The sequence below is a fragment of the Pleurodeles waltl genome, chromosome 7, assembly GCF_031143425.1.
Source record: "Pleurodeles waltl isolate 20211129_DDA chromosome 7, aPleWal1.hap1.20221129, whole genome shotgun sequence".
NCBI classification, from domain to species: domain Eukaryota; kingdom Metazoa; phylum Chordata; class Amphibia; order Caudata; family Salamandridae; genus Pleurodeles; species Pleurodeles waltl.
The window spans coordinates 250,329,285-250,348,641 of NC_090446.1; the positions used below are offsets into that span (position 1 = coordinate 250,329,285).

At 44.0% G+C, this 19,357-nt stretch overlaps 1 protein-coding gene across 1 annotated transcript in view; it reads right to left on the reverse strand.

Annotated features, from left to right (window-relative positions):
* Positions 1–17,912, reverse strand: part of DOK5 (docking protein 5) — a 606,295-nt gene extending 588,383 nt beyond the window's left edge. The window contains exon 1 of the mRNA XM_069201974.1: positions 17,630–17,912. Within this exon, the coding sequence (XP_069058075.1) occupies positions 17,630–17,695 (66 nt within the window). The 5' untranslated portion in view covers positions 17,696–17,912. The remainder of the gene's footprint in view (positions 1–17,629) is intronic.
* Between the last annotated feature and the right edge of the window lie 1,445 nt (positions 17,913–19,357).

Sequence of the window (19,357 nt, forward strand, 5' to 3'; positions counted from 1 at the left end):
GTATCACTAGTAAACATACTACAAGATGCAGTTTGTAAGCCACACTTTTCAATATCTTTAACACATAACATACAAGTAATTGAGAAGAAAGAAAAACATGTTTTTATGAACTGAAATATAGAAATGTAAAAATAACATTGACATTTAAATGCTTTCTTTTTTATCTTTATAGCAGTGGCTGCCAAACATTTCATACAGCAAATGTGTCATTAGATTTCCTGCGATACCGAGGCACAACCATCCATCACAGAAAAAAATGTCTTCATATCCTGATGTGACACACAGCTATTTCCATGCTCCCACCCACCACAGCGAGCCCTTGAATAACTGACATCATTTTGGAGGAAGGGAAAAGGTCATTGTATTTGTCATGTGAATATTTCGCAGTCCACACTCAACCATAGCACTGCATTTGGTGCAATTTTGTGCAAGTCACTGTCAGCATTACGTGCAGCGCTTTTTCAAAAATGTCCAATTCCCTATTACATTTTTAAAAATATATATATTTTTATTTGTGCCATTGAAATTCTAAAAAAAGACTGTATAAGCATATGCTGACTGCGTGTATAATGTTATAAACATTATCATCAGCCTAGCCAGTGAAATGATTTCCTACAAGAGATGCAGCGTCAATGCAGTAATTTCTAACATGATACAATGACAAATTATTACTGTACTGTTGCACAAAATTCAGATGAAGTACGTTCTAAGATATTTGAGTGGATGTGTCAGAACTTAGAGGTCATAAATACCAGGCATCACCGTGGGTCTATTTATGCTGCTGAATTGTAGCAATTTGACAGGTATGTCCAGCACCAGTGTAGATATTTAGGGCCATATGTACGAAAGCTTTTTCCCATAGGCACAGAGGGCCTGATTACAACTTTGGAGGAGGTGTTAATCCGTCCCAAAAGTGGCGGTAAAGTGACGGATATACCACCAGCCGTATTACGAGTCCATTATATCCTATGGAACTCGTAATACGGCTGGTGGTATATCAGTCACATTTGGGACGGATTAACACCTCCTCCAAAGTTGTAATCAGGCCCAGAATGGGTAAAATCCTTTGATACATCTGGCCCTTATTCACACTGTAATGTGCATTTTTACATTGAGCAGCCTCTCTGCACACGTGCACCTTTCAAAAATGCCTGCATGTGGCAGTACTCTGCAATATAGCCTTGCAGAAACTCTGGCCCTGATTTAAGCCAAACTTGCTCAGCGCAGTGCTGCACCAAAAATAGCAGTGCTGCGCCACTTTTAAAATGCAGGGATGCACCCTATTTCAGAAATACAGCGCAGTCCTGCGTTTCCCTCTGCACTGATGCTAAATTAAGCTTCTTGCGGCCACGCAGACATCCTTGCACCATAGTGCAAGGTTGTCTGCATTGAGGGGGAAGATTGTTTATATGCAGAAAGGTATACTTTCCTGCACATAAACAACCTATTATGTCAATTTGGCACTTCTATGTGTGCTGCAAAATGCAGCACACCTAGAGGCACCAAAGAGTAATTTCAAAATGATTGTTTATGTGCAGGAAGGGATCCTTCCTGCACATAAACAATCATCCATGGCACTTTGCTTCTTCTATGTGTGCTGCAGAATGCAGCACACATAGAAAAAGCAAAAAACGAAAAGGAATAAAAGCATTCCTCTTCATTTTGCCATGCTAACGCCAGCCCTGGGGTGGCATTAGTTTTTAGCGCTGCCTCAGGTTTACAGCAATTTGTAAATCTGAGGCAGCCTCAAAAGCAATGGGTGTTGCAGTGGAACACCCACCGCAACCCCCATTGCACGCCTCTCTGATGCAGAAAACTGCGTGGGATGGGTCCATATTTACAATGAGGCGTAACGCCACAAAAAGTGGAGACACACCTCCTTGTAAATATGGATCAGTGGTTAGCGCTACCGGAGCGCAATGAAACGTGACGCTCTGGTGGCACCAGGAGCTGTTAAATCTGCCCCTCAGTCTTTTCAAGTGATTTCTAAAATGTTGAAAAACAAATTTTGTCTGTAGATTGCCCTTCAATGTAGATTCACAAACAAAACCTCACTCCTAGGTTTACGCTTATTATGTTGAAAGATTAACTTCCATGATGTTCATATGGAAATTTAGAACGTTTGTAGATTTCCAAGCATGCATGTATTTCCTCTGATACTACTTTTGATGACTGGCAGTATGTGAACAAGCCATCAGTTTAGGCTTACAGAAAATGTCCATGTGTACAGAAGAGGACCGTAATGTGGCTTAGCAGTGAAGCAGAAACATACGTGCACATTTACTTCCACTTATCCTCTTACAAGTGCAACCGACACTCAAACCCACTCATTCATTTGCACACCCACTCATACCTGTCCCTTCACAAGCAAATACATACACAATCACCATTCACAAGCACATGCACACACTTATTAACAACATGCATGCATAAATACACATACACTCAGACATACACAAAAGCGCACCAATATTCAACCAACACGTACCATTCCACGGGAGTGACAATGGGTGAAGAAGAAGAAAGGGATTGGAATTTCTTGTTGGCTTTGGGAAAGGAAGGGACTGACAGACGATTCATTTGCCTCATTTCATTGGCTGATCTTGTCATGGGTCAGCCAATGAGAGGAGGACCTTCCCTAACTCATCACAGAGAGGGATGGAGTCAGTGAGAGTTGCTGATACCACCCCACTCTTTGACAAGGCATCACTGATAGACAGTCTGCCTGACCAATTCAGGCCTTAAAAAGTAGAGCACTCAGGTCCGAGTCTATTGATGATGCTCCCCCTCGACAGGAGGGAGAGGCTTTCACAAGAGCTTGCTTGGCTGTTCCAGTTACGCCATCTGGGCTGTAAAATCTTCATCCCGGCATATCTTGTCTCAGGCAGCTAGGCACCTGTACATTAGTGCATGTAAAGTACCTGGGTGCCTAACCCAAACATGATGAGTGTTTGTCAAGCTGAGCTTTGCTCTGCCTGACAGACACTCATCATGCTTGAAAAAGGGAGGGAACGGGGTCCCTCCACCCTAATTGACAGACCTTATGTGTATTTGTACAATTGTTCTCCCTAGTCCCTCTCCGCTTTAATCAGATTTCAAAATTCAGCATTTGTGGCTGTTTCAACTGTCCCAATTACCATCCCTTATCTGATTCTTCGTTGTTTCGGCTGCTTTCAACCACTTTATTTAGCTGAGAAGAATCAAGACATCTGGTAAATCTACCATAGTATTTAGTGCCAACTGCATCTATAACCATCAGAAACATTTTCAAAGTTTAGGCATGCCTAGTGTCACATACATTTGCTAAATATTTTTGAAAATCAAGAGATATGTGTTTAATATGGTTCTATGAGAGCATTAATGCACAATTTACTTATTCTGCCCATACATAAGTTATGTTTGTCTTGTTCAGCACAAATTCAAATTAGCTGTGAATGGTGAATGGATGCAAATCATAGATTAGAGTCTGTTTCTACTCTTGATGGTAATGAAGGGTTTGTTCTGCTGGATAGCCTAGTGTCTATTACACTCCTATTCGTGAAAGCCTATATTTTCATTGTCGGCAAGTTAAAATACTGCATTGGTAAATTTTTGTGCAAATCAGTGTATTAAGCGTGCTTGTATTAAATTAAATAATATTTGCCTGTGTAACATTTACCACACATAAAATGACATAAATTTATTATCTCTAAATGGAAAAAGAAAAGGAGATTATGGGGGACTGTTAAATCGATCAATGTATTATGATGTCCATTCAAGTCTAATTAGGAATAAGAAGCTAGCTAATGCATCAAGATTGTGCTGGAGCTGATAAGTAGGCAGACTATGGCCCTCATTATGACATTGGTGGTAAATGCCGCCTACCGCCACACTGATGGCCGCCAATTTACCGACGCGGCGGATATCCATTTACCATATTATGACACACACACACCGATGTGTCAGAATTCAGCCACATACACAAATCCGCCAGACCAAAGGTCAGTGATAAACTGGCGATATCAAAACTTACACTGTTACGCCAGCAGAACAATGCCCATCACATTGTGAACGATGAATCACGACGGCGGACAATCTATGGCGGTAAACCATTGGCGCTACATACCGTCGCACTCACAATGGACACCCACATACAAAACAACACCACATTGGACAATTCAAACAACACACACCTGACACCCATACACACACCACACCCACACCACTATAAAACACACAATCACATTACCCACAACCCTTTACGATTACAAATCATTGCCAACATAGAGACTCCAAGCCCACTGACACAACTAGAGCCACACACTACTAAAACCTATACACCACTCACGTACTCCACATCACACACTCCAACACATAACCCAACACACCCTCACCAACACACCACACTCAACACCCATGGCACCACAAAGACACCCCTGTTTCACAGAGGAGGAGCTAAGGGTCATGGTGGAGGAAATTGTCAGGGTAGAGTCACAGCTATTTGGAGCACAGGTGCAGCAAACATCAATAGTCAGGAAGATGGAGCTATGGTGGAGAATCGTGGACAGGGTCAACGCTGTGGGACAGCACCACAGAACAAGGGATGACATCAGGAAGAGGTGGAACACCCTACAGGGGAAGGTACGTTCCATAGCAGCAAGACACCAGCTCGCTATACAGAGGACTGTCGGTGGACCCCCACCTCCTGCCCCACAACTCACAGCATGGGAGGAGCAAGTCTTGGCAACACTGAATCCTGAGGGCCTTGCCAGAGTCAGAGGAGGACTGGACTCTGGTAAGTCAACTCTCTACTATTATCACCCCCTACCGGAATGCCATCACTTACCCTCTCCCTCACCCTCACCCTCACTCTCACTCCCATCACTCCACTGCATCCTACACACTCCACCATCACATCTCACTTATCCCAATGCCAAGCCCTGCATGCTGTAACAATGCATGGACACCCCTCACAGCCCTGCATGGGCACTCATCACTAAAGCATGCACAGTATAGAGAACTAACAATCCCATCATACATTAACATACAAAAGTGAAAGCTGCCAGGGCAAATCCAACCATAGAGGTCGAAGTCAGGGATGGTCAATATGTCATACACATCTGCCATAACACATAATTTACATCACCACAGGTACCCCAGCCAATGTCACCGGAAAGTATGGGCCAGCACTTTCCAGTCCGCCAACAGAAGAGGCCCACAGTGATGACGGTAACTCTGGTCCACACCTTACCCATACACCAACATATACTGGATGGGAACCAGGGCTCACCTATTAGCCACACCCTGTGCCTCCGTAGTTGGCCCATCACATTTAGAATGCTGCTGTTCCTCAAGACAAAGGCATCATGCACCGACCAAGGATTCTTATCATTGACGTAGGAGATGCACTGATCCGCCAAGCACACCATCTGAACATTCATGGAGTGGAAACTCTTATGATTTCTGAACACCTGTTCATTCTGGTGGGGGGGGCAAATGCAATATGAGTACCATCAATTGCCCAAATTATGTTGGGGATATGTTCCATTTCATAAAACCCGTCCTTCACTGTGGCCAAATCCTCAAGCTGGGGGAAAACAATGTTGCTGCACATGTGTTTTATCAGGGCAGACAACACTCTTGTCAGCACAATTGAGGACACTGGCTGTGACAATCCTGCTGCCAAGCCCACTGTCACTTGGAAAGAACCAGTTGCCAGGAAATGGAGTACAGATAGCAATTGCACAAGAGGGGGGGATCCCAGTGGGATGACGGATAGCTGTGGTCAGGTCAGGCTCCAACTGGGCACACATCTCTTTGATTGCGGCCCTGTCCAGTCTATAGGTGAGAATAATGTGCCTATCCTCCAGTGTAGCCAACTCCACCAGGGGTCTGTACATGGGTCATGTCTACATCTCCTATTTATCCACAGCGGTAGGTATCTAAGGGACACAAGAGTGAGGAGGCTGTCACAAACTGAACATTGGAGCCACAACAGTAGTTAGCATTCGGTAAACATGTAATGGGTCAGTGTGATTTGTCCAGTATGTGACTAGTTCTCCTGTGACGCATCATGATTTCATAGGGCTGCCCCCTCATGAAATGGCGTCCACCTGTCCTATGTGGAGTGATAGGTGGAAGTGAGGTAATTCCACTGATGTTGTGCGTGATGGCGAGAGGGGGTCATGAACCGCCATTCAAATCCTCATTGGCTAATATTGGACCCTAAGGGTTACAGTGGCCAATGGTGAGCTATGCCGGCGGTGATGGTATGCACCGCCGCGGACGTGACTGCCATTTTCTATCTCAATCCTCACTTGCTACCTGACCTTCCATAGGAGAGGACCTACACTGCATGTGCTGCTGTGACCTGTGTCTGGAACCTACCATGGCCCTTGTGACCGGGGAAAGGGCCCCAGCCTTCACTTCGGAGGAGCTGGAGAGACTGGTGGATGGGGTCCTACCCTAGTACGGACTGATGTATGGGCCTCCAGACCAACAGGTGAGTACACTGTGGGCACAATGCTTGTGGCATGCAGTATGGAGGTGAGCGTAACAGGTCCGTGTAAGGGGGGAGGTATGTCCTCCTGGCTGGTTACACATTGGGTGCTGGGTTGTGTGTATTCCAATAGTGCAATAAATGGGTATGGTGGACAATATGTCTAACTGGCTGGAATGTTTGTCTAATGGTGTTTTCCAGTTGCCTCTGCAGGTCAGCGCCCATCAAAAGAAGGGTATAGGGCGTGCCAGCACCAACGACGTGCGGACCCTGGGGGTCTATGGCAGGCGGAGCACCCACAGTCGCAAAACGGTGGGAGGACCTGAGACCCTGGGCATGGAAGATAGTGGCGGCCGAGCTAGGGATGGCCTCCTAACGTGGAAGGGGTGCCCGTCAAACCTTGACCACCCTGATGTCCCGCATAGTGGCGGTGGCCTATCTAGAGCTGGATGGGCACTTGAGGGCATCACACCAGCCACAAGGGGGTGAGTACAGTGGCTAACATTACAACTTACGGCTGGTGGTATCTGGGTGGTGGATGTCTGTTAGTGGGTGCCCATAGATCAGGCCTGACCATAGCAGCATAGGTCCTCTTCTGGCTAGGGTTCTGGCCAGGCCAACATGCACATAAACAGTTAGGAGCGCACCTGCCTGACATCCCAGCAATTAATCTGCCCCATTGCATCATGGTAGATGTAGTATCTTCAAAAAACGAACTCCATTAATTTTTAAATATTTCACCTTTAAGTAGGTACAGCCTTTACTGTGCATCTCTGGACACATGTGTTTCTGGGTTAGTCCCTTCTTCAGCAGAGAACATATTTGTGGGGTGCTGGGAATGCTGCCATAAATCACCCGGTTTCAGTACCTCTTTCCTGGCATGCTGGTGCCTGCTCCAGAGCTCGTCAGCCCAGTAGCTCAAGGGAGCCTTTAAAGTCACAAACAGTTAGGAGCGCACCTGCCTGACATCCCAGCAATTAATCTGCCCCATTGCATCATGGTAGATGTAGTATCTTCAAAAAACGAACTCCATTCATTTTTAAATATTTCACCTTTAAGTAGGTACAGCCTTTACTGTGCATCTCTGGACACATGTGTTTCTGGGTTAGTCCCTTCTTCAGCAGAGAACATATTTGTGGGGTGCTGGGAATGCTGCCATAAATCACCCGGTTTCAGTACCTCTTTCCTGGCATGCTGGTGCCTGCTCCAGAGCTCGTCAGCCCAGTAGCTCAAGGGAGCCTTTAAAGTCACAAACAGTTAGGAGCGCACCTGCCTGACATCCCAGCAATTAATCTGCCCCATTGCATCATGGTAGATGTAGTATCTTCAAAAAACGAACTCCATTCATTTTTAAATATTTCACCTTTAAGTAGGTACAGCCTTTACTGTGCATCTCTGGACACATGTGTTTCTGGGTTAGTCCCTTCTTCAGCAGAGAACATATTTGTGGGGTGCTGGGAATGCTGCCATAAATCACCCGGTTTCAGTACCTCTTTCCTGGCATGCTGGTGCCTGCTCCAGAGCTCGTCAGCCCAGTAGCTCAAGGGAGCCTTTAAAGTCACAAACAGTTAGGAGCGCACCTGCCTGACATCCCAGCAATTAATCTGCCCCATTGCATCATGGTAGATGTAGTATCTTCAAAAAACGAACTCCATTAATTTTTAAATATTTCACCTTTAAGTAGGTACAGCCTTTACTGTGCATCTCTGGACACATGTGTTTCTGGGTTAGTCCCTTCTTCAGCAGAGAACATATTTGTGGGGTGCTGGGAATGCTGCCATAAATCACCCGGTTTCAGTACCTCTTTCCTGGCATGCTGGTGCCTGCTCCAGAGCTCGTCAGCCCAGTAGCTCAAGGGAGCCTTTAAAGTCACAAACAGTTAGGAGCGCACCTGCCTGACATCCCAGCAATTAATCTGCCCCATTGCATCATGGTAGATGTAGTATCTTCAAAAAACGAACTCCATTCATTTTTAAATATTTCACCTTTAAGTAGGTACAGCCTTTACTGTGCATCTCTGGACACATGTGTTTCTGGGTTAGTCCCTTCTTCAGCAGAGAACATATTTGTGGGGTGCTGGGAATGCTGCCATAAATCACCCGGTTTCAGTACCTCTTTCCTGGCATGCTGGTGCCTGCTCCAGAGCTCGTCAGCCCAGTAGCTCAAGGGAGCCTTTAAAGTCACAAACAGTTAGGAGCGCACCTGCCTGACATCCCAGCAATTAATCTGCCCCATTGCATCATGGTAGATGTAGTATCTTCAAAAAACGAACTCCATTAATTTTTAAATATTTCACCTTTAAGTAGGTACAGCCTTTACTGTGCATCTCTGGACACATGTGTTTCTGGGTTAGTCCCTTCTTCAGCAGAGAACATATTTGTGGGGTGCTGGGAATGCTGCCATAAATCACCCGGTTTCAGTACCTCTTTCCATGCACATAAGACATCTCCCAAGAGTGTCACAGGAAAACACATGCACCACAGTTCATCCCACAGGCACTCACACAACCACCATCCAGTTGCAGACACAACAATATCCACTATTTCCACTGTCTACCCTTCTTGCTTCTCCTCCACCTCTCACTCAGTTGTGTCTACACTCACGCCTGCATGCACTACATCATCATCCACTACCTGCATCATCACCACACCAAGCAGAACACACACCTCACTGGCAGACACCTCCACAACAGCCATGCACATGCCCCCTGTATCCTCTCCCACTGTGTCCATCCCCCCTCCTAAAGTACACAAACGCAAGCACTCAGACACCCAACAGCCATCCACCTCACAACAGCATACAAACAATGCACCTGCACCCGAATCCAGAAGACAGACACCTCCAACAACCACTCCCTCATCCTCTACTCCCATTACTTCTCCCTCTTCCCACCCCAATGTCCCTAAAAAGATTTTCCTTTCCAATATTGACCTCTTCCCCACACCTCCACCCCCCGTCCTGCACATATGGCCAAGCTAGAAAGAACCCTGCCAAGCACCTCGGCCACACAGTCCAAGAGCTCAGTACCATCCGAACCTACTTGTGGTGGAAAGGATTCCAGGCCATATATACTGAAGGGGAAGGAGCCTGCACCAGCCAGCCGAAAGGGAAAGGAGCCTGCACCAGCCAGCCAAAAAGGAAAGGAGCCTGCACCAGCCAGCCGAAAGGGGAAGGAGCCTGCATCAGCAGGAAGGAAGGAGCCTGTACCAGCCACCAGAAAGGGGAAGCAGCCTGCACCAGCAGGAAGGAAGGGCAAGGAGCGTGCACCAGCAGGCAAGAAGAGCAAGGAGCCTGCACCTGCTGCTGTCACAGAACCCCCACCACCAACTGTGGTTGTGCAGCCATCACAGGGTGCAGGGGCTGTGCAGGAGCCTCTCACCACCACCACAAGCATCACCACAGCACAGCCATCCGAGGGTGCAGGGGCAATGCAGGAGCCTCCCACCACCACCACCAGCACCACCACAGTGCAGCCATCCAAGGGTGCAGGAGCTGTAGAAGAGCCTCCCACCACCACCAGCACCATCACAGCGCAGCCGTCACCGCCGTCGAACACTATGTGATCCAGCCTCCATGGGCTGCTGTGCGGCCTGTCCCCTCCAAAACCAGTAGGGAAGACACCCACCTGAGAGACTGTGGACTATCACTCCCCAGGACCAAGCACAGGGCATGTTGACCCCTACAGAACCATTGGTCTTGTTTCTGCTTCCGGCTGAGGTGCGCCCCTCCCCCTGAGGTGCCTGCCTATTTTCCATCTGATGCCCCTGCAGTGTTCTCACCATATTGATGCAGGTGACAAGTTGGGCCTTGGACTTTACCCTTTGGCCCACGCGAACTGAGGACTGGGCAGTGTCCCTTTTTCTGTACATTTGTAAATATCTGTAGCATTGGCTAAAATATAATTTCTACTGTGTTGATCTTATTACAATCACTTTGGTACATTCCTGTTGTCCTTCCATTATTCAGCTGATTTAGGGGGATTATCTTGTTTTCTTGTGCAGCTGGTTCTGTGTATGGTGCGTTTGTGTGGGGGGGGTGTGTTGTGCATGTGTGTGTCACTGTCGTTTTTCTCTGCCCGCCCTTGTGTGCTATGCGGCTGTACTTCGTCTTCACCGGCGTTGGTGTTTGTGGTAGAGCAGATCGTAGAATATCATCGGAAATACTTGCAGTTCTGGTTCCATGATGGTGTGGGTCTTCCCTGTATCTCCAATGGTGAGTCCTTTCACCTCTGTGCAGTGTTTCCGCCAGACTTTTGATGTTGTTGATACCGCCCCGGAAAAGGTGGCGGATTGCCTGGTCATAATATGGTGGGCGGAACTCTGACTTCCGCCTGGCTGTAGGCGGCTACTGCCGTGGTGCCTGTTGTTTCCGTCCTGGCGGTCGATGTGATACATTGGCTGTCTTTCGGAGATCTCTCCGCCATGGACATAATTTGGCAGTAGTTACTGCCAGCCTGTTGGCAGTATTACCGTCACTTTATCACCAACCACCAGGGTCGTAATGAGGGCCTATATGTCTAGAAGAGAGAGCCCAGCTCAGTGCACTGCTGTTCATGGGTAATGGAGGAGGTTGTTCCAGTACAGTAGTACAAAGACACAATTATTTGAACCTTGTGATAGCATAGTGGGCTAGAAAATTGTGTCCTCAGATCTCACTGACTATCGGGAGGCGGTTTATGCAATGTAAGTGGAAGGTGGGCTAGAATATATACAGCATTATCTTAAGAGGTTCTCCTATGATCTGGCACTACAACACATTTGATGCATGTAGAGGAAGGTGGGTGCACATCTCTGAAGGTTACAACAAATATCATGGGAAAAGTTTATTACTTTTGAAAAACTGGAAAGAAACCATAATGTGGAATGACTGGGTGCAAAGTTTGAAATGATTTACCTTGATGATTACTAGTGAATATGTAGGAGTTTCACCTGAGTATGAGGACAATTTGGAGCAGATTGTGACCAAGGCAGCAATTTTGGAAAGACTCATTTAATTTATATAGAAGAGCCTAGAATGAGCAGTGCCAATAGAATGAGAAGATTAACAATTGAGATGCACTGGAAGAGAGGAAGTATATTTTACTTTAAAAAGGTTGCGTGCAGAGTAGTGTGTGGGATGGATCATCTATCTGATACTCAGACTGGATTGCATCTCAAAGGAAAGTGAAAAAGAGAACATGGTGGTGTAGGCAAAGAAGTGGAAGAGGAAACTAAGGATTATGAAGCCACAGGTTTGTTAGGGGACGAGGGTAGTAAGCAGTGATAATAAACAGTATTTGTAGGATGCCACTTAGTTGTCAGGTTGTACATGAGTGTGCCAAGCTGCAGGAGTAGCAGCACACAGAGGTTAACCAGTTGACAAAGTGTGAGAGGTGCCTGGAGAGTACAGCGTATGTGGGGATGATCAAGCTTAACCGAATGGTTGGTGCTCTGGAGTTCCCACAGTCAGATTAAGGTCTTGGATAATAATACAGCTCTGTGTTATTACATAGACACTTTTTTAAACTTCAGTATATTGGTAGCTCTTTTTCACTTTACCAGGATTTTGAAAGATATTTGTGAGATTGGTTTGTAGACTTTAAGCCAGATGAGAACGAAGAAGCCGAATTCAAGACTTCAAAAACATATTTAATACATACTTGAACTACTTCTGCTCCAAAACAAAATATGTTATCTTAAAATTGCACTGTAAACATTTCACAAATGGATGGATTGAGAGATGATTGGTCTACAAAAGGAGTGCACCCTCTCACTTAATCACCTAAACTTGGCTAGGGGCTTCCTTTAGTCATGATGATCAATCCATAATCAGGATTTCACATTGACAGATTTAAAACATCTTCCTGCAACTTCCCCTTGAGATTTATTGGATGCCTGCAGAATCAACCGTATCTCCTCTGGCAAAATTACTTTCAAACATTTCAGCCAGAAATTACATTTTTGTGAAATCTGCAATTTATGCACATTACATGTCAAATTATGTGAACCATGGTATAAATCCATTATTCTTAAAGTAGGAATGCAGCCACAGAATGTGAAAAATCCATTGTTCCTCACCATTAGCCATTGTTTTAAAATAATGTATTCATAACAGGTAATAGCTACCTAAACACTTGAGTTCCAATAATTAATCTCAATCACTACCCTCTTATCTGTCCCTTGAAGGAAGTAATATTTTTGCAAGTTAAATAGGTGAAAATAAAGTTAATAATATAAAAATACATAACTGGTAATAGGTGCAATATGGTTTTACTTTGCCATCTTAGGATTCTGGTGAAAATTGTTGGAAACCACTTGCCATTTGTATTGTGGTTCACACACATAGATAGATAGATAGATAGATAGATAGATAGATAGATAGATAGATAGATAGATAGATAGAGTGACAAGTAGAAAGTAGATATTTATGGCAACATGTTTATTTTTTGCACTCCTTGGGTAATTATAAAAAAGTTGGACTCTTTCTGCATGTTTCTTCTGCTCCTTTAAAAAAAACAATACTGGCTTCTATTAAAGTGATTCTTACACATTTTTTCAAATAAATATCTACAGCTTTTTTGATGTGTTCAATTCTGCACTAGGATTTTGATGTTTATGCTTCATGTTTCTGAATATGCTCTTTCTTTCATCTGAAAGAGCTATGCACCAAGGATATGAGTGGTTTGTGGGAAAGCTGATATTGTGACCATGTAGGTTTTTTTTAATAAAGCACCCCTGCCGTACTTGATAATGATATTGCAAGCCACCTAGGAGTTTCATAACCTTATAAGGTAACTTCGCCCTCAGGTTTGTTACTCCATATGGAACTCGGGGCTTGCGATATCCTTATATTGTAAGGCGGGGGTACGGGAAACGTCATTAACAATGTGGACGTTTTCATTTTTAGGGATGGGGTGGGGGTCTGGGTAGTTTGTTTGTGGTCAGTGTGGGTGGGGTAATTTAGATTTTAGGGGTGGGGTGGCGGGGTTGGGAAGTTTTTTTTTATGGCTCGAGAGGGATCTTGGGGTAGTTTAGTTAGCTTTATGGGGCAGAGGTGGGGGTCTGAGGCGGGGTTTTTTAGGGTCAGGGCATGTAGGGGGTCAGGGTACTTTAGTTCTTAGGGGTGGAGTGGGGGATTGGGATAGTTTTTTTTAGGGTTTCGGGGTAGTTTAGGTATTAGGGGTGGGGGTAGTTTTGGGCCTCATTGCATGACAGAACCACGCATGCTGTTTCGCATGACGTTTCCACACATGCCTTTACTAAGCATGCTTTTACAACAAAATTTGTGGTTAAGGCATGCATAGAAATGACATGGTTGTGGTTCCAACCGCATTGTTAAGGCATGAGTTGTTCCAGCATGCATGGGTCCATCATACAAACCAGGGGTACTGTATCCCATATATATTACTTTTATTAACTCTTTAGGGAAAGCACGGTGTAATCATCTGGGCATTAGGGCCCATATTTATACTTTTTGACGCAAAACTGCACTAACGCAGTTTTGCGTCAAAAAAATTAGCGCCGGCTAACGCCATTCTGAAGCGCCATGCGGGCGCCGTATTTATTGAATGACGTTAGCCGGCGTTAGCCGCCGGCGCCGTCTGGTGTGCGTTAAAAAAAACGACGTACACCAGGCAGCGCCGGCGTAGGGGAAAATGGAGCTTGGGCGTCAAGAAATGGGGCAAGTCAGGTTGAGGCAATTTTTGCGCCTCAACCCGATTTGCGCCATTTTTTTTTCACTCCCAACCCCCATAGAAATGACTCCTGTCTTAGCAAAGACAGGAGTCATGCCCCCTTGCCCAATGGCCATGACCAGGGGACTTCTGTCCCCTGGGCATGGTCATTGGGCATAGTGGCATGTAGGGGGGCACAAATCAGGCCCCCCTATGCCACAAAAAAAAATAAAAAATATACTTACCTGAACTTACCTTAATGTCCCTGGGATGGGTCCCTCCAGCCTTGGGTGTCCTCCTGGGGTGGGCAAGGGTGACAGGGGGGGTCCCTGGGGGCATGGGAGGGCACTTCTGGGCTCCTTCAGAGCCCACAGGTCCCTTAACGCCTGCCTTTTGCAGGCGCAAAAAAACGGCACAAAAGCGGCCGTGCGTCATTTTTTTTGACCCGCCCACTCCCGGGCGTGATTTTTGCCCGGGAGTATAAATCCGACGCACATGCCTCGGAGTCGATTTTTTAGACGGGAACGCCTACCTTGCATCTCATTAACGCAAAGTAGGTGTCCACGCTAAAAAATGACGCTAACTCCATGGACTTTGGCGCTAGACGCGTCTAACGCCAAAGTATAAATATGGAGTTCGTTTTGCGTCAAAATTGCGCCAAAAAAAACAACGCAATTCCAGCGCAAACGGAGTATAAATATGCCCCTAGGTATCTCTTACCTGCAGGGTAAGTGAATAAAAGTAGCAAACCATTCAAAGTACACTGAATTCATCTTGTTAATCCCTTATCAACAAACGCATGCTCTATAAATGTTGCACATAACAGAACTTGCCAGTTTCTATTTTGCTTGAAAGTTACAAGGAACATTAATTAGATTTGCACCTAGTTATAATGAATATGTACATCATTCTGCACAGCCGTCAATTAAGGATACATGCAGATTCAACTACAAAGAAGAGCCATTGTATAACTTTTTGAAACGGGGCATAAACAGGTTACATTTTGAGAAGAACCAGATAGTCCTTCTTCCATTTAAGCCATTTAAAGAAGCTACTATGACATAATCACTAAATGCCTACTCCAGTGTTCTAGAAACTTTAGATATTTGTAAGGTTGTCAATGTATGTCCTCTTTTCATACTTTTTGTTTATATTTCTGTACTGTCTGCTCTGTAGTTCTTTTCTGTTCATATCAGAGTTAAAGCCACATATGAAAAATGGCTATCCTCTATGGATTTATTTTTTCGCATGTGGACACAGGGCCACGCTGATGAAGTATAATAAGCAACCTGAAACAGCGAATAGTTGCATGTACGTTACACAACTCGATTAAGTAAACAAATAAATCATAAATAAATCAATATATAAATACATTATTAGTGAATCAACTTGCAGAGGAGAAACATGTTTTAGTCGAAAACAAGGTAGCCGACAATGTATTCACTTACAATGCAGTTATTTTATAAAATTCATAGTTTTTTCAAAGAGACAGTGCAATAATACAGTGCAGCGGTTCCTTTAAATTACCATAATCCAGAAAGGTAACTACTCTTTCAAATAAATGACCATTTGTCCTGGTTTGACATAAAACCTCATCCTATTAATAATTCATATTCAAACAATAAATAATGCATGCATTAGTCTTCCTTAAGGAATATTTACGCAGCCCATTGTCTTTTGGATGCTGCACTTCTAGGAACACGGAACAGCCTGACTCAGAAAAGGCAATCTCATGAATCGGGTGTTTACAATAGGAAAACACACAGGAATAAGGAATAGAACTACAAAGTCAAGCATCACTGGATGAAGTAGACATGGTGCTATGAAATTCAGAGAAGCTATTTGTCCACATATGAAATTTAAATGAGAGAACAACTTTCATTATTTTCTCATTTAGAATAGGGTCACATTTTATATAAATTGTATTATGCACGCGGGCATCTGCATGAGGATGCAATGCATATTTTATAGTCCCTGACATGCTTGTTTTTGCAATACCACGATGGTGCATGAAAAATAAGCCATGGTATAATATATAAAAATGGCAACAGTTTCTGTCTGCCTTCATGAACCAAGTTCTGAAGTTATTAAGAGATACGAAAACAAATATACACACGTGAACCACAAACAAGGAAATTATTTTTACCATAAACAGCAACATGTAAGCACATGGGTTATCAAGGTTCAGAATAAAACTATTCACTCTACCTTTCCAGGAAGAGGTAGAGTCCATATCCCCTCTAGACCTCTCTGTCTCCCTCTTTCTCTCGCTCCCTCCCACACCCACAAACACATATTCCCGTACTCCCTATTCAATCCTTTCATATATTTATATTTGAAATCACAGAAGGCAGCCTACTGCAGTGGCATAGCCCGTGTGTCAAGGGCACTAGAGCAAGGAAGAAAATACCGGCCCCCTCCCCCGGCTGTTGTTTGAGTTGAAAAATACAGCAATAATCAAGTGTCGGGGTGCCTCGGTGCCACAGCTCCTGCTACAGCAATGGACCATACGCCACTTGCCTTCTGTGCTCGTTCTTTTCATACTTTCATCCAGTGTGCTAAATAGGTGTTTTTCGTCATTCAACGGATTAAATAATATATATATATATATACATATATATATATGTGTGTATATATATATATATATATATATATATATATATATATATATATATATATATATAATTACACAATAAATTAAAAGACATGTTATGCATATCTATGGCAATTTAAGTCCCAATCACATTGATTCTTAAACCACATTTGATTTTTTTTTATATTTGCATTTAACTTATTAGCCACAGTGTTTTCGAAGATCAAGGCCATAAACGTGACACAAAGTAGATTGTTATGGAGTATGTTTTAGACATACGTGTGCGACCCTGCAAACTTGTGCGGGTGCACACACAACAGATGACCACGCACACAGCTCAGAATACGCACGTGGTGACAGCATCAGAGTAGAAACCGTAAAGAGTTGTGTAATTCTCTTGTTTCAAAAACAATAAAAATGAAAAGAAATTCCTTTATCAATGTTGCCACATGTATTCTTTAATATCTTTCCCCATCCCTAATGCTGCAATGCATTTTTTCACAGGCTCAAACATAAATAAATAGAACATATTGCACTCTGAACCCATTTTTTGCTGAAGAAGATTTATTATATCCACTACTCTTCAAAGCCATTTCTCTCCTGCCAGTATTTAAAAAGCTTAATGCATCAAGTGGAAAGTTATTGACAGCCAGGAAACAGGAGCTCTTTACAATGGAGGCGTTTTAACAGAGACTGGTAATCTAGTGAGTGAAGGGATTCTCTTAATATAGGCTGCTTTGAGCTAGTGATTTTGTCATAAGATATTACACTTATTAGAATGCATTAAGATTTAAAATAAGAGACGGTCATGTCATTGTTACACGAGGATATGCAGTCAAAATAATTCTGAAGAGGCAAGGATACACCAGTAATTAGAACCATCCAAAGGAAATGAAGATATACTTACTCCTAAGCGTCTGCTCCTTATCTTCACATATCCTTGTCTAACGACGTCATTAAAATTAGAAGCCATCCTTTAAAAGCATATGGAGAACGCAGTTCGCAATTGTAAAAGTTCAGATAATCCGTGGTTTCCGATATCATTTGCAAATTGGCATCAGTGCCGTCTTTTCGACCACGCGAACAGCAGCATGTTCCTTTGTTGTTTTAATCCACTTGTCAAGAGAGAAAGCGAGCTGCAGGGGGAAAGCGCAGAAAATGAAAGCACAAGAAGTAATGAGACTGAAGCCGCATCAGCTGAAAGGGCTGTCTGACTATATAGTGGAATGCACCACTCTGCTGAAGAGGGTTGTTATGGTGCAGGGAGAAGCCTTTCTCTCCAGCACCGATGGCTCTCCCTGAAAAGCAGATGCACATGCATTCACCCAAGCTGCCTAACAATTCAAGAAAGCAGTAGGTCTATAGATTGAAACACGAGAAAGCCCAGTAACGAGTGTGCGTGATCTATCTATCTATCTATCTATCTATCTATCTATCTATCTATCTATCTATCTATCTATCTCTCAGTCTGTCTGTCTTTCTATCTATCTGTCTATCTATGACTATACCAATGGGCATAGTGACATTCTAATAAACCGGTTGGAATGAGACACAAGCTAAAGTTAAAAACCCAAAAGACCACGGAAATATGCTAGCTGTAGTTTAGTAAGCTACTTTTACTCAGTGCTGGCTTCTGCCAGTCAAAAGTGGTGGGGGCTTGGGGTGGAGGGTGAGGAGGGTGTAAAAATGAAGAAAAAAAAAAAAACATACCTGCCGCTGCTGCTCCTGGTCCCGTTGCAGGCCGCTCCCTCTTCTCCCGGTAGTCACAACAAAAGCAGAGGCTCCCACTCCAGACACTGCTCTCATGCTATACCAAGCATGGAAGGAGCACCGGGATTGGCCTGAGCTGGCTGGTCTGATGCTCGGTCAGGTAGCCTGTGCCATTTCTCCACCCGGCTATGCAGTACAGCTGGGTAGAAGAAATGTAAGTGCGCATGTCAGTTTGGCCCGCCGTCTTACTCACTTTACAGTGCACACCACTCCTCTTCCCTATGGCCTGACCCCACCCTAGATTCCATGGCTGTCAGAGAGAGTCAACAACACATAAAATGATAATAAATTTGTTTTATTACCATTTTATTTGTCACTGCCTGACTCTGAGCAGGGGGGTAATGCTCCTCCACTATTATGGAGGAGCCTCCCCTGCCTATACCTTATGCCCCCATCATCCACTGGTTACAACCTCACATATTACAACACTCATGGCACATTAAATGACACATCAGTGTTTATATTTAAATTACAAAATTGTTGAGATATCTAATGATATCAACCAATGATTCGCACTATGTGCAGTAGGCTTTGTGACTGCGGAATAATAAAACAACCTAAATCGATGGTTGTACAGTTATAAGCTTCTCTGTAAAGCTTTCAAAAGATTTTCAGTTATAATGTCCCCCAAAAGTACCTTCTAAACCAGTCATTTACAACCTCAAATCCAATACATACCAAGTAACCTCAACAAGACTCACTCTAATGCCACTCCCAAAATAGGTAAAAACCAAGCTTTATTGGTATGACAAATAACACCAATTTCTAAAATGCAGGATATATTCCCAGATTACCTTTCCTTTAAAAACAATAATTGAAAATTTCCACAAGAATAACATAAATAATAATAACACACCAAACAAAA